Raw genomic sequence first — 15601 nt, forward strand, 5'->3', positions numbered from 1 at the left:
TTTTAGTGAGCGGACCTGCGGTGCCTTGATGCAAGGATAACATTTTTGGGAGGCACACGTCAGGCACTTGCGGTCGACACAAGGAGGTTCCGCAATGACGTAATGGGTCTGTAAACCCCTTGCGTTGTGTCGACGTGGAACCCTAACCTATTCTTTACTTTCGAAATGTGTACACTGGTGGAAACTATCTCTGAATTGAAAAAGAAAAACGATTGCTCAAGTTGGTCCTACTCATAGAGATTAAGACCGATTCTATGGATGGGGGCTTATCTCCTATCTATTCATTATCCTATAGGCCATGAGTATTTAAACCGGGCAAGACTTGTTGAAGTTGGCAAACAGAATTTTAGACACACAGCAGCGTAGGCTAGACAATGTCATCCATGCTACAATGACTTCTATCACAGAAGCTCAGCTTTATTTCTTTTATAAAATACAAATAAATGACGAAAACACCTTCATATACCTAAACCCCGGTGAAATGTCAGGAAGGTATGGAAATGGATAACGCCCAAGCATACTGCCTCGGCGTTCGAGAGACACCGGTCATGTGCAGTGAGTGCATGGGCATGGGTGTGCGCAGGTAGCCGTGAAGTTAGGTAAACAGACAGGTAAGCCGTTACAGTCCCGCGACTAATTGGAACAGCTTATTGCAGACCTGCGACAGCCAAAGGTGCCAGATCTTTTTACTTTTTTCAGAACATTGGAACAACTGATTGCTGTCGGGATGTAAAGACAACTTAAACAAATATGTCAAATAAAGCTTCTAACATAGATAACCTAACCTACCCTCAGAGCACTGCTACAACTATTGGTCTTTCTCCAAAAAAAATAAAAATGACCAGACTTTTATTTACTCAGGGAATTGATTAAAAAGATCAGTTGTGCTTGTGAATATGCATCTGTTGCTAACATAATGTTTCCTCCAAGAGAATAATGCCTGTATTGCATTTAAGTTCCAGCAAGAATTATTGATGTTTGAAAGTTAAGTGTATCATTTGGAAGTCCGTGTTTGTCCCTCAATGTTTAAAAGTAGAAAAGCACACCTTTAGTTAGGATGGTGATATCAAGTCGGTAAAGAAAGACGCTAGTGTCAGTTTGCGTTGTAGAATTCTGCATTATCAAATTAATTAAAAAGTTGAAATGCTATTTTTTTTTTTCTTGCAGAAACATTGACTCAGTAATGTCCCTCCCCTCCTCTCAAAGCCTTTGAATAACACAGTGTTGAAAAGGTAGGTTGGTCGCTTGAGTCCACCCTTAAAAGGTTTATTTAGTCCTTAATTTCTGCACCACAACCCTAAATCCTCCAACAGACACACCTGCAGAGGAACATATAAAAGCTCTGGTCCTATCAGACGGTCAACAAACCTTAAGGAGTCTCTCTGTTGAAGACGTCCAGAGAAGCTCCGGTGCCAGTGTCCAGAAACAACCAGATAGACCCAGAAGATGAAGACCTGTCTCAGCCTCCTCCTGCTCTTGCTGGGCCTCTGCCAGGCTCAACCTCTGGTGGGGGAAGAAAGTGTGGCCGATGTCCTAGAAGACAATGAGGACATGGATATCATCACAGAGATTCTGACCTCCAACAACGACTCCAATGAGATCCTGCAGAAGGGAGACCTCTCCCAGGCTCAACCTCTGGTGGGGGAAGAAAGTGTTGATGATATCCTAGAAGACAATGAGGACATGGATATCAGCACCAGGATTCTGATCTCCAACAACGGCTCCAATGAGATCCTGCTGGAGGGAGACTTGCTTCTACCAACAACCAGAAACGCCATGAAGTGTTTTAGGAACAACTGCCTGTGGAAAAAATCCTCCAATGGCCTTGTGACCATTCCCTACACAGTGAGCAGAGCCTACACCTCCGCGGAGAGGTCACGAATTGTGAGCGCCATGCAGTCCTTCCACCGGACCACCTGCATCCGCTTTGTGCCCCGCCAGAACCAGAAGGACCACATCAGCGTTGAGAGCAGAGGTGGATGCTTCTCCTCTCTGGGCAGGACAGGAGGCAGGCAGGTACTCTCTCTCAAGAGATCGGGATGCATGAACTTCGGCACCATGCAGCACGAGCTGAACCACGCTCTGGGCTTCAACCACGAGCAGACCAGGAGTGACCGTGACCAGTATGTCAGGATAAACTGGAGGAACATCAATCGAAGCAATGCCTACAACTTCAAGAAGCAGGACACCAACAACCTGAACACCCCCTACGATTACTCCTCCATCATGCACTACGGCAGAACAGCCTTCTCCATAAATGGACGTGACAGCATCACCCCCATCCCAAACTCCCGTGTTCAGCTTGGCCAGAGAAAGGGAATGACCCGGAATGACATCCTGAGGATCAACCGACTCTATCGCTGCTGAGACCAACCACCAGTTGCCTGCAAATATCACATTCATGTTGTTAATTGTCTCCAAACAATGTTCTCCAGAAATGTCATTAAAAATGTTCCTTCACTGCAATTCATTTGTGTAGTTGTCCTTTTTATTTTATTTTGGGTGATTATCAACATGAACCTCAGTTTATCAACACTTCATGTTGAACAGCTTTATATAAACATCTCTGATGAAATGGACCTAATATCATGTCCACCACAAGATGCTGTTGTGCTTCTTATCACACAGACTACAAGATGAACATGTGATTCTAATTGCATACTAGTTGTAACAAAAACAAGGATATTGTTACCATTGTTTTAAAAGGGTATCTGCATGATAACTCAATCAGAAGGGATATAGCCAAACCGATTTAGAAACCAGATGTATATTTTAGATTACTAGGATACTGTTCCTGACCTCTATGCTAAAAAGCATGGTTCTTGACTATCACTACAACAACAATCGATGCTTCCTCTAATACAACTGCTAAATCCACTTGCATCCCCCAGAATAGGAGATGTCTCTGTAGTGGGTTCAAATGTGTGAGAGCAGGCAGAGTTGTCGTCCCTCAGCGGGAGATCTTTTGTTGTCTTTTAGAAGGAGAACAAAAATACTCCAACTATAACAAAGGTTGTCCAAGAGTCGTTTCTTGGTGGCTTCTTGATACGATCTCCACTCGCTCTGGATCTCTGTGGTCCGTTCGCTCCTGGTTTCCTTCTCACTGCAACACAAAGCGGGCACATAAGTACAAACACTCCCTGATTGGCCTGAGTGCTGACACCTGCCCGCAATCAGGTCCAATCCCCCCAGCCTATCCGGTGCGCTCCCAACCTGCCCATACTCCCCCTGCAGGCCAGACGTCGCACGTCCCCCCACAGCCTCCATTCGGCCTTCCTGTTACAAAACGATTACTTCATTCTAAGACGGAACACGTGAATGATGGATCCTATCACTGCCACTCCACAAGTGACCCAAATCATTCCCCCTTACTGCTCCTTCATGCTGTACCCATACTTACTCCAAATAGTAAAATTGGTTTAATCATTTAAACATTGTGAAGTGTGTGTGTGTGTGTGTGTGTGTGGTTGAAGGCTGGTTAACCCTGTGTGCTCTGATACTTCATTGCACGACAGGTGTGCAGCCTAACCCAGCCCCAGAGTTCAATATGCCTGACTCAGGCCAGGTGAGGCTGCTTGAACCAACCATCAAGTGCACCACCACAGCCGGTGTGGGTGTAACGCACATAGACTGTTTATAAAACAGTTTATACTTAAGGCTCAGTTATAGTTCAAAGTTGACGAAACGCAATGCCCACGCAGACGCCTCCACGCAGTCGTGAACCTGTTTTGGTTCTGGGTCGGTTTTAGTGAGCGGACCTGCGGTGCCTTGATGCAAGGATAACATTTTTGGGAGGCACACGTCAGGCACTTGCGGTCGACACAAGGAGGTTCCGCAATGACGTAATGGGTCTGTAAACCCCTTGCGTTGTGTCGACGTGGAACCCTAACCTATTCTTTACTTTCGAAATGTGTACACTGGTGGAAACTATCTCTGAATTGAAAAAGAAAAACGATTGCTCAAGTTGGTCCTACTCATAGAGATTAAGACCGATTCTATGGATGGGGGCTTATCTCCTATCTATTCATTATCCTATAGGCCATGAGTATTTAAACCGGGCAAGACTTGTTGAAGTTGGCAAACAGAATTTTAGACACACAGCAGCGTAGGCTAGACAATGTCATCCATGCTACAATGACTTCTATCACAGAAGCTCAGCTTTATTTCTTTTATAAAATACAAATAAATGACGAAAACACCTTCATATACCTAAACCCCGGTGAAATGTCAGGAAGGTATGGAAATGGATAACGCCCAAGCATACTGCCTCGGCGTTCGAGAGACACCGGTCATGTGCAGTGAGTGCATGGGCATGGGTGTGCGCAGGTAGCCGTGAAGTTAGGTAAACAGACAGGTAAGCCGTTACAGTCCCGCGACTAATTGGAACAGCTTATTGCAGACCTGCGACAGCCAAAGGTGCCAGATCTTTTTACTTTTTTCAGAACATTGGAACAACTGATTGCTGTCGGGATGTGAAGACAACTTAAACAAATATGAAAAATAAAGCTTCTAAAATAGATAACCTAATCTACCTTTAGAGCACTGCTACAACTATTGGTCTTTCTCAAAAAAAATAAAAATGACCAGACTTTTATTTACTCAGGGAATTGATTAAAAAGATCAGTTGTGCTTGTGAATATGCATCTGTTGCTAACATAATGTTTCCTCCAAGAGAATAATGCCTGTATTGCATTTAAGTTCCAGCAAGAATTATTGATGTTTGAAAGTTAAGTGTATCATTTGGAAGTCCGTGTTTGTCCCTCAATGTTTAAAAGTAGAAAAGCACACCTTTAGTTAGGATGGTGATATCAAGTCGGTAAAGAAAGACGCTAGTGTCAGTTTGCGTTGTAGAATTCTGCATTATCAAATTAATTAAAAAGTTGAAATGCTATTTTTTTTTTTCTTGCAGAAACATTGACTCAGTAATGTCCCTCCCCTCCTCTCAAAGCCTTTGAATAACACAGTGTTGAAAAGGTAGGTTGGTCGCTTGAGTCCACCCTTAAAAGGTTTATTTAGTCCTTAATTTCTGCACCACAACCCTAAATCCTCCAACAGACACACCTGCAGAGGAACATATAAAAGCTCTGGTCCTATCAGACGGTCAACAAACCTTAAGGAGTCTCTCTGTTGAAGACGTCCAGAGAAGCTCCGGTGCCAGTGTCCAGAAACAACCAGATAGACCCAGAAGATGAAGACCTGTCTCAGCCTCCTCCTGCTCTTGCTGGGCCTCTGCCAGGCTCAACCTCTGGTGGGGGAAGAAAGTGTGGCCGATGTCCTAGAAGACAATGAGGACATGGATATCATCACAGAGATTCTGACCTCCAACAACGACTCCAATGAGATCCTGCAGAAGGGAGACCTCTCCCAGGCTCAACCTCTGGTGGGGGAAGAAAGTGTTGATGATATCCTAGAAGACAATGAGGACATGGATATCAGCACCAGGATTCTGATCTCCAACAACGGCTCCAATGAGATCCTGCTGGAGGGAGACTTGCTTCTACCAACAACCAGAAACGCCATGAAGTGTTTTAGGAACAACTGCCTGTGGAAAAAATCTTCCAATGGCCTTGTGACCATTCCCTACACAGTGAGCAGAGCCTACACCTCCGCGGAGAGGTCACGAATTGTGAGCGCCATGCAGTCCTTCCACCGGACCACCTGCATCCGCTTTGTGCCCCGCCAGAACCAGAAGGACCACATCAGCGTTGAGAGCAGAGGTGGATGCTACTCCTCTCTGGGCAGGACAGGAGGCAGGCAGGTACTCTCTCTCAAGAGATCGGGATGCATGAACTTCGGCACCATGCAGCACGAGCTGAACCACGCTCTGGGCTTCAACCACGAGCAGACCAGGAGTGACCGTGACCAGTATGTCAGGATAAACTGGAGGAACATCAATCGAAGCAATGCCTACAACTTCAAGAAGCAGGACACCAACAACCTGAACACCCCCTACGATTACTCCTCCATCATGCACTACGGCAGAACAGCCTTCTCCATAAATGGACGTGACAGCATCACCCCCATCCCAAACTCCCGTGTTCAGCTTGGCCAGAGAAAGGGAATGACCCGGAATGACATCCTGAGGATCAACCGACTCTATCGCTGCTGAGACCAACCACCAGTTGCCTGCAAATATCACATTCATGTTGTTAATTGTCTCCAAACAATGTTCTCCAGAAATGTCATTAAAAATGTTCCTTCACTGCAATTCATTTGTGTAGTTGTCCTTTTTATTTTATTTTGGGTGATTATCAACATGAACCTCAGTTTATCAACACTTCATGTTGAACAGCTTTATATAAACATCTCTGATGAAATGGACCTAATATCATGTCCACCACAAGATGCTGTTGTGCTTCTTATCACACAGACTACAAGATGAACATGTGATTCTAATTGCATACTAGTTGTAACAAAAACAAGGATATTGTTACCATTGTTTTAAAAGGGTATCTGCATGATAACTCAATCAGAAGGGATATAGCCAAACCGATTTAGAAACCAGATGTATATTTTAGATTACTAGGATACTGTTCCTGACCTCTATGCTAAAAAGCATGGTTCTTGACTATCACTACAACAACAATCGATGCTTCCTCTAATACAACTGCTAAATCCACTTGCATCCCCCAGAATAGGAGATGTCTCTGTAGTGGGTTCAAATGTGTGAGAGCAGGCAGAGTTGTCGTCCCTCAGCGGGAGATCTTTTGTTGTCTTTTAGAAGGAGAACAAAAATACTCCAACTATAACAAAGGTTGTCCAAGAGTCGTTTCTTGGTGGCTTCTTGATACGATCTCCACTCGCTCTGGATCTCTGTGGTCCGTTCGCTCCTGGTTTCCTTCTCACTGCAACACAAAGCGGGCACATAAGTACAAACACTCCCTGATTGGCCTGAGTGCTGACACCTGCCCGCAATCAGGTCCAATCCCCCCAGCCTATCCGGTGCGCTCCCAACCTGCCCATACTCCCCCTGCAGGCCAGACGTCGCACGTCCCCCCACAGCCTCCATTCGGCCTTCCTGTTACAAAACGATTACTTCATTCTAAGACGGAACACGTGAATGATGGATCCTATCACTGCCACTCCACAAGTGACCCAAATCATTCCCCCTTACTGCTCCTTCATGCTGTACCCATACTTACTCCAAATAGTAAAATTGGTTTAATCATTTAAACATTGTGAAGTGTGTGTGTGTGGTTGAAGGCTGGTTAACCCTGTGTGCTCTGATACTTCATTGCACGACAGGTGTGCAGCCTAACCCAGCCCCAGAGTTCAATATGCCTGACTCAGGCCAGGTGAGGCTGCTTGAACCAACCATCAAGTGCACCACCACAGCCGGTGTGGGTGTAACGCACATAGACTGTTTATAAAACAGTTTATACTTAAGGCTCAGTTATAGTTCAAAGTTGACGAAACGCAATGCCCACGCAGACGCCTCCACGCAGTCGTGAACCTGTTTTGGTTCTGGGTCGGTTTTAGTGAGCGGACCTGCGGTGCCTTGATGCAAGGATAACATTTTTGGGAGGCACACGTCAGGCACTTGCGGTCGACACAAGGAGGTTCCGCAATGACGTAATGGGTCTGTAAACCCCTTGCGTTGTGTCGACGTGGAACCCTAACCTATTCTTTACTTTCGAAATGTGTACACTGGTGGAAACTATCTCTGAATTGAAAAAGAAAAACGATTGCTCAAGTTGGTCCTACTCATAGAGATTAAGACCGATTCTATGGATGGGGGCTTATCTCCTATCTATTCATTATCCTATAGGCCATGAGTATTTAAACCGGGCAAGACTTGTTGAAGTTGGCAAACAGAATTTTAGACACACAGCAGCGTAGGCTAGACAATGTCATCCATGCTACAATGACTTCTATCACAGAAGCTCAGCTTTATTTCTTTTATAAAATACAAATAAATGACGAAAACACCTTCATATACCTAAACCCCGGTGAAATGTCAGGAAGGTATGGAAATGGATAACGCCCAAGCATACTGCCTCGGCGTTCGAGAGACACCGGTCATGTGCAGTGAGTGCATGGGCATGGGTGTGCGCAGGTAGCCGTGAAGTTAGGTAAACAGACAGGTAAGCCGTTACAGTCCCGCGACTAATTGGAACAGCTTATTGCAGACCTGCGACAGCCAAAGGTGCCAGATCTTTTTACTTTTTTCAGAACATTGGAACAACTGATTGCTGTCGGGATGTAAAGACAACTTAAACAAATATGTCAAATAAAGCTTCTAACATAGATAACCTAACCTACCCTCAGAGCACTGCTACAACTATTGGTCTTTCTCCAAAAAAAATAAAAATGACCAGACTTTTATTTACTCAGGGAATTGATTAAAAAGATCAGTTGTGCTTGTGAATATGCATCTGTTGCTAACATAATGTTTCCTCCAAGAGAATAATGCCTGTATTGCATTTAAGTTCCAGCAAGAATTATTGATGTTTGAAAGTTAAGTGTATCATTTGGAAGTCCGTGTTTGTCCCTCAATGTTTAAAAGTAGAAAAGCACACCTTTAGTTAGGATGGTGATATCAAGTCGGTAAAGAAAGACGCTAGTGTCAGTTTGCGTTGTAGAATTCTGCATTATCAAATTAATTAAAAAGTTGAAATGCTATTTTTTTTTTTCTTGCAGAAACATTGACTCAGTAATGTCCCTCCCCTCCTCTCAAAGCCTTTGAATAACACAGTGTTGAAAAGGTAGGTTGGTCGCTTGAGTCCACCCTTAAAAGGTTTATTTAGTCCTTAATTTCTGCACCACAACCCTAAATCCTCCAACAGACACACCTGCAGAGGAACATATAAAAGCTCTGGTCCTATCAGACGGTCAACAAACCTTAAGGAGTCTCTCTGTTGAAGACGTCCAGAGAAGCTCCGGTGCCAGTGTCCAGAAACAACCAGATAGACCCAGAAGATGAAGACCTGTCTCAGCCTCCTCCTGCTCTTGCTGGGCCTCTGCCAGGCTCAACCTCTGGTGGGGGAAGAAAGTGTGGCCGATGTCCTAGAAGACAATGAGGACATGGATATCATCACAGAGATTCTGACCTCCAACAACGACTCCAATGAGATCCTGCAGAAGGGAGACCTCTCCCAGGCTCAACCTCTGGTGGGGGAAGAAAGTGTTGATGATATCCTAGAAGACAATGAGGACATGGATATCAGCACCAGGATTCTGATCTCCAACAACGGCTCCAATGAGATCCTGCTGGAGGGAGACTTGCTTCTACCAACAACCAGAAACGCCATGAAGTGTTTTAGGAACAACTGCCTGTGGAAAAAATCCTCCAATGGCCTTGTGACCATTCCCTACACAGTGAGCAGAGCCTACACCTCCGCGGAGAGGTCACGAATTGTGAGCGCCATGCAGTCCTTCCACCGGACCACCTGCATCCGCTTTGTGCCCCGCCAGAACCAGAAGGACCACATCAGCGTTGAGAGCAGAGGTGGATGCTTCTCCTCTCTGGGCAGGACAGGAGGCAGGCAGGTACTCTCTCTCAAGAGATCGGGATGCATGAACTTCGGCACCATGCAGCACGAGCTGAACCACGCTCTGGGCTTCAACCACGAGCAGACCAGGAGTGACCGTGACCAGTATGTCAGGATAAACTGGAGGAACATCAATCGAAGCAATGCCTACAACTTCAAGAAGCAGGACACCAACAACCTGAACACCCCCTACGATTACTCCTCCATCATGCACTACGGCAGAACAGCCTTCTCCATAAATGGACGTGACAGCATCACCCCCATCCCAAACTCCCGTGTTCAGCTTGGCCAGAGAAAGGGAATGACCCGGAATGACATCCTGAGGATCAACCGACTCTATCGCTGCTGAGACCAACCACCAGTTGCCTGCAAATATCACATTCATGTTGTTAATTGTCTCCAAACAATGTTCTCCAGAAATGTCATTAAAAATGTTCCTTCACTGCAATTCATTTGTGTAGTTGTCCTTTTTATTTTATTTTGGGTGATTATCAACATGAACCTCAGTTTATCAACACTTCATGTTGAACAGCTTTATATAAACATCTCTGATGAAATGGACCTAATATCATGTCCACCACAAGATGCTGTTGTGCTTCTTATCACACAGACTACAAGATGAACATGTGATTCTAATTGCATACTAGTTGTAACAAAAACAAGGATATTGTTACCATTGTTTTAAAAGGGTATCTGCATGATAACTCAATCAGAAGGGATATAGCCAAACCGATTTAGAAACCAGATGTATATTTTAGATTACTAGGATACTGTTCCTGACCTCTATGCTAAAAAGCATGGTTCTTGACTATCACTACAACAACAATCGATGCTTCCTCTAATACAACTGCTAAATCCACTTGCATCCCCCAGAATAGGAGATGTCTCTGTAGTGGGTTCAAATGTGTGAGAGCAGGCAGAGTTGTCGTCCCTCAGCGGGAGATCTTTTGTTGTCTTTTAGAAGGAGAACAAAAATACTCCAACTATAACAAAGGTTGTCCAAGAGTCGTTTCTTGGTGGCTTCTTGATACGATCTCCACTCGCTCTGGATCTCTGTGGTCCGTTCGCTCCTGGTTTCCTTCTCACTGCAACACAAAGCGGGCACATAAGTACAAACACTCCCTGATTGGCCTGAGTGCTGACACCTGCCCGCAATCAGGTCCAATCCCCCCAGCCTATCCGGTGCGCTCCCAACCTGCCCATACTCCCCCTGCAGGCCAGACGTCGCACGTCCCCCCACAGCCTCCATTCGGCCTTCCTGTTACAAAACGATTACTTCATTCTAAGACGGAACACGTGAATGATGGATCCTATCACTGCCACTCCACAAGTGACCCAAATCATTCCCCCTTACTGCTCCTTCATGCTGTACCCATACTTACTCCAAATAGTAAAATTGGTTTAATCATTTAAACATTGTGAAGTGTGTGTGTGTGTGGTTGAAGGCTGGTTAACCCTGTGTGCTCTGATACTTCATTGCACGACAGGTGTGCAGCCTAACCCAGCCCCAGAGTTCAATATGCCTGACTCAGGCCAGGTGAGGCTGCTTGAACCAACCATCAAGTGCACCACCACAGCCGGTGTGGGTGTAACGCACATAGACTGTTTATAAAACAGTTTATACTTAAGGCTCAGTTATAGTTCAAAGTTGACGAAACGCAATGCCCACGCAGACGCCTCCACGCAGTCGTGAACCTGTTTTGGTTCTGGGTCGGTTTTAGTGAGCGGACCTGCGGTGCCTTGATGCAAGGATAACATTTTTGGGAGGCACACGTCAGGCACTTGCGGTCGACACAAGGAGGTTCCGCAATGACGTAATGGGTCTGTAAACCCCTTGCGTTGTGTCGACGTGGAACCCTAACCTATTCTTTACTTTCGAAATGTGTACACTGGTGGAAACTATCTCTGAATTGAAAAAGAAAAACGATTGCTCAAGTTGGTCCTACTCATAGAGATTAAGACCGATTCTATGGATGGGGGCTTATCTCCTATCTATTCATTATCCTATAGGCCATGAGTATTTAAACCGGGCAAGACTTGTTGAAGTTGGCAAACAGAATTTTAGACACACAGCAGCGTAGGCTAGACAATGTCATCCATGCTACAATGACTTCTATCACAGAAGCTCAGCTTTATTTCTTTTATAAAATACAAATAAATGACGAAAACACCTTCATATACCTAAACCCCGGTGAAATGTCAGGAAGGTATGGAAATGGATAACGCCCAAGCATACTGCCTCGGCGTTCGAGAGACACCGGTCATGTGCAGTGAGTGCATGGGCATGGGTGTGCGCAGGTAGCCGTGAAGTTAGGTAAACAGACAGGTAAGCCGTTACAGTCCCGCGACTAATTGGAACAGCTTATTGCAGACCTGCGACAGCCAAAGGTGCCAGATCTTTTTACTTTTTTCAGAACATTGGAACAACTGATTGCTGTCGGGATGTAAAGACAACTTAAACAAATATGTCAAATAAAGCTTCTAACATAGATAACCTAACCTACCTTCAGAGCACTGCTACAACTATTGGTCTTTCTCCAAAAAAAATAAAAATGACCAGACTTTTATTTACTCAGGGAATTGATTAAAAAGATCAGTTGTGCTTGTGAATATGCATCTGTTGCTAACATAATGTTTCCTCCAAGAGAATAATGCCTGTATTGCATTTAAGTTCCAGCAAGAATTATTGATGTTTGAAAGTTAAGTGTATCATTTGGAAGTCCGTGTTTGTCCCTCAATGTTTAAAAGTAGAAAAGCACACCTTTAGTTAGGATGGTGATATCAAGTCGGTAAAGAAAGACGCTAGTGTCAGTTTGCGTTGTAGAATTCTGCATTATCAAATTAATTAAAAAGTTGAAATGCTATTTTTTTTTTTCTTGCAGAAACATTGACTCAGTAATGTCCCTCCCCTCCTCTCAAAGCCTTTGAATAACACAGTGTTGAAAAGGTAGGTTGGTCGCTTGAGTCCACCCTTAAAAGGTTTATTTAGTCCTTAATTTCTGCACCACAACCCTAAATCCTCCAACAGACACACCTGCAGAGGAACATATAAAAGCTCTGGTCCTATCAGACGGTCAACAAACCTTAAGGAGTCTCTCTGTTGAAGACGTCCAGAGAAGCTCCGGTGCCAGTGTCCAGAAACAACCAGATAGACCCAGAAGATGAAGACCTGTCTCAGCCTCCTCCTGCTCTTGCTGGGCCTCTGCCAGGCTCAACCTCTGGTGGGGGAAGAAAGTGTGGCCGATGTCCTAGAAGACAATGAGGACATGGATATCATCACAGAGATTCTGACCTCCAACAACGACTCCAATGAGATCCTGCAGAAGGGAGACCTCTCCCAGGCTCAACCTCTGGTGGGGGAAGAAAGTGTTGATGATATCCTAGAAGACAATGAGGACATGGATATCAGCACCAGGATTCTGATCTCCAACAACGGCTCCAATGAGATCCTGCTGGAGGGAGACTTGCTTCTACCAACAACCAGAAACGCCATGAAGTGTTTTAGGAACAACTGCCTGTGGAAAAAATCCTCCAATGGCCTTGTGACCATTCCCTACACAGTGAGCAGAGCCTACACCTCCGCGGAGAGGTCACGAATTGTGAGCGCCATGCAGTCCTTCCACCGGACCACCTGCATCCGCTTTGTGCCCCGCCAGAACCAGAAGGACCACATCAGCGTTGAGAGCAGAGGTGGATGCTTCTCCTCTCTGGGCAGGACAGGAGGCAGGCAGGTACTCTCTCTCAAGAGATCGGGATGCATGAACTTCGGCACCATGCAGCACGAGCTGAACCACGCTCTGGGCTTCAACCACGAGCAGACCAGGAGTGACCGTGACCAGTATGTCAGGATAAACTGGAGGAACATCAATCGAAGCAATGCCTACAACTTCAAGAAGCAGGACACCAACAACCTGAACACCCCCTACGATTACTCCTCCATCATGCACTACGGCAGAACAGCCTTCTCCATAAATGGACGTGACAGCATCACCCCCATCCCAAACTCCCGTGTTCAGCTTGGCCAGAGAAAGGGAATGACCCGGAATGACATCCTGAGGATCAACCGACTCTATCGCTGCTGAGACCAACCACCAGTTGCCTGCAAATATCACATTCATGTTGTTAATTGTCTCCAAACAATGTTCTCCAGAAATGTCATTAAAAATGTTCCTTCACTGCAATTCATTTGTGTAGTTGTCCTTTTTATTTTATTTTGGGTGATTATCAACATGAACCTCAGTTTATCAACACTTCATGTTGAACAGCTTTATATAAACATCTCTGATGAAATGGACCTAATATCATGTCCACCACAAGATGCTGTTGTGCTTCTTATCACACAGACTACAAGATGAACATGTGATTCTAATTGCATACTAGTTGTAACAAAAACAAGGATATTGTTACCATTGTTTTAAAAGGGTATCTGCATGATAACTCAATCAGAAGGGATATAGCCAAACCGATTTAGAAACCAGATGTATATTTTAGATTACTAGGATACTGTTCCTGACCTCTATGCTAAAAAGCATGGTTCTTGACTATCACTACAACAACAATCGATGCTTCCTCTAATACAACTGCTAAATCCACTTGCATCCCCCAGAATAGGAGATGTCTCTGTAGTGGGTTCAAATGTGTGAGAGCAGGCAGAGTTGTCGTCCCTCAGCGGGAGATCTTTTGTTGTCTTTTAGAAGGAGAACAAAAATACTCCAACTATAACAAAGGTTGTCCAAGAGTCGTTTCTTGGTGGCTTCTTGATACGATCTCCACTCGCTCTGGATCTCTGTGGTCCGTTCGCTCCTGGTTTCCTTCTCACTGCAACACAAAGCGGGCACATAAGTACAAACACTCCCTGATTGGCCTGAGTGCTGACACCTGCCCGCAATCAGGTCCAATCCCCCCAGCCTATCCGGTGCGCTCCCAACCTGCCCATACTCCCCCTGCAGGCCAGACGTCGCACGTCCCCCCACAGCCTCCATTCGGCCTTCCTGTTACAAAACGATTACTTCATTCTAAGACGGAACACGTGAATGATGGATCCTATCACTGCCACTCCACAAGTGACCCAAATCATTCCCCCTTACTGCTCCTTCATGCTGTACCCATACTTACTCCAAATAGTAAAATTGGTTTAATCATTTAAACATTGTGAAGTGTGTGTGTGTGTGTGTGGTTGAAGGCTGGTTAACCCTGTGTGCTCTGATACTTCATTGCACGACAGGTGTGCAGCCTAACCCAGCCCCAGAGTTCAATATGCCTGACTCAGGCCAGGTGAGGCTGCTTGAACCAACCATCAAGTGCACCACCACAGCCGGTGTGGGTGTAACGCACATAGACTGTTTATAAAACAGTTTATACTTAAGGCTCAGTTATAGTTCAAAGTTGACGAAACGCAATGCCCACGCAGACGCCTCCACGCAGTCGTGAACCTGTTTTGGTTCTGGGTCGGTTTTAGTGAGCGGACCTGCGGTGCCTTGATGCAAGGATAACATTTTTGGGAGGCACACGTCAGGCACTTGCGGTCGACACAAGGAGGTTCCGCAATGACGTAATGGGTCTGTAAACCCCTTGCGTTGTGTCGACGTGGAACCCTAACCTATTCTTTACTTTCGAAATGTGTACACTGGTGGAAACTATCTCTGAATTGAAAAAGAAAAACGATTGCTCAAGTTGGTCCTACTCATAGAGATTAAGACCGATTCTATGGATGGGGGCTTATCTCCTATCTATTCATTATCCTATAGGCCATGAGTATTTAAACCGGGCAAGACTTGTTGAAGTTGGCAAACAGAATTTTAGACACACAGCAGCGTAGGCTAGACAATGTCATCCATGCTACAATGACTTCTATCACAGAAGCTCAGCTTTATTTCTTTTATAAAATACAAATAAATGACGAAAACACCTTCATATACCTAAACCCCGGTGAAATGTCAGGAAGGTATGGAAATGGATAACGCCCAAGCATACTGCCTCGGCGTTCGAGAGACACCGGTCATGTGCAGTGAGTGCATGGGCATGGGTGTGCGCAGGTAGCCGTGAAGTTAGGTAAACAGACAGGTAAGCCGTTACAGTCCCGCGACTAATTGGAACAGCTTATTGCAGAC

The 15601-nt window shown here is 45.2% G+C and overlaps 4 protein-coding genes across 4 annotated transcripts; all 4 read left to right on the top strand.

Annotated features, from left to right (window-relative positions):
* The first annotated feature begins 1387 nt into the window (after nucleotides 1-1387).
* Nucleotides 1388-2465, top strand: LOC132472731 (high choriolytic enzyme 1-like). The gene has a single exon (XM_060072476.1). The coding sequence runs from the start codon at nucleotides 1447-1449 to the stop codon at nucleotides 2365-2367; it is 921 nt and encodes a 306-aa protein (XP_059928459.1). The 5' UTR covers nucleotides 1388-1446; the 3' UTR covers nucleotides 2368-2465.
* Nucleotides 2466-5129: 2664 nt separating this feature from the next.
* LOC132472745 (high choriolytic enzyme 1-like) lies at nucleotides 5130-6207 on the top strand. Its single transcript, XM_060072490.1, has one exon. It carries the CDS (start codon nucleotides 5189-5191, stop codon nucleotides 6107-6109), a length of 921 nt encoding a protein of 306 aa, XP_059928473.1. The 5' UTR covers nucleotides 5130-5188; the 3' UTR covers nucleotides 6110-6207.
* A 2653-nt stretch (nucleotides 6208-8860) lies between these two features.
* LOC132472732 (high choriolytic enzyme 1-like) lies at nucleotides 8861-9938 on the top strand. Its single transcript, XM_060072477.1, has one exon. The coding sequence runs from the start codon at nucleotides 8920-8922 to the stop codon at nucleotides 9838-9840; it is 921 nt and encodes a 306-aa protein (XP_059928460.1). The 5' UTR covers nucleotides 8861-8919; the 3' UTR covers nucleotides 9841-9938.
* Nucleotides 9939-12593: 2655 nt separating this feature from the next.
* Nucleotides 12594-13671, top strand: LOC132472741 (high choriolytic enzyme 1-like). Its single transcript, XM_060072486.1, has one exon. The coding sequence runs from the start codon at nucleotides 12653-12655 to the stop codon at nucleotides 13571-13573; it is 921 nt and encodes a 306-aa protein (XP_059928469.1). The 5' UTR covers nucleotides 12594-12652; the 3' UTR covers nucleotides 13574-13671.
* Nucleotides 13672-15601: the final 1930 nt, after the last annotated feature.

The sequence above is a fragment of the Gadus macrocephalus genome, chromosome 15 (genome assembly GCF_031168955.1).
Source record: "Gadus macrocephalus chromosome 15, ASM3116895v1".
In the NCBI taxonomy this organism is placed as follows: domain Eukaryota; kingdom Metazoa; phylum Chordata; class Actinopteri; order Gadiformes; family Gadidae; genus Gadus; species Gadus macrocephalus.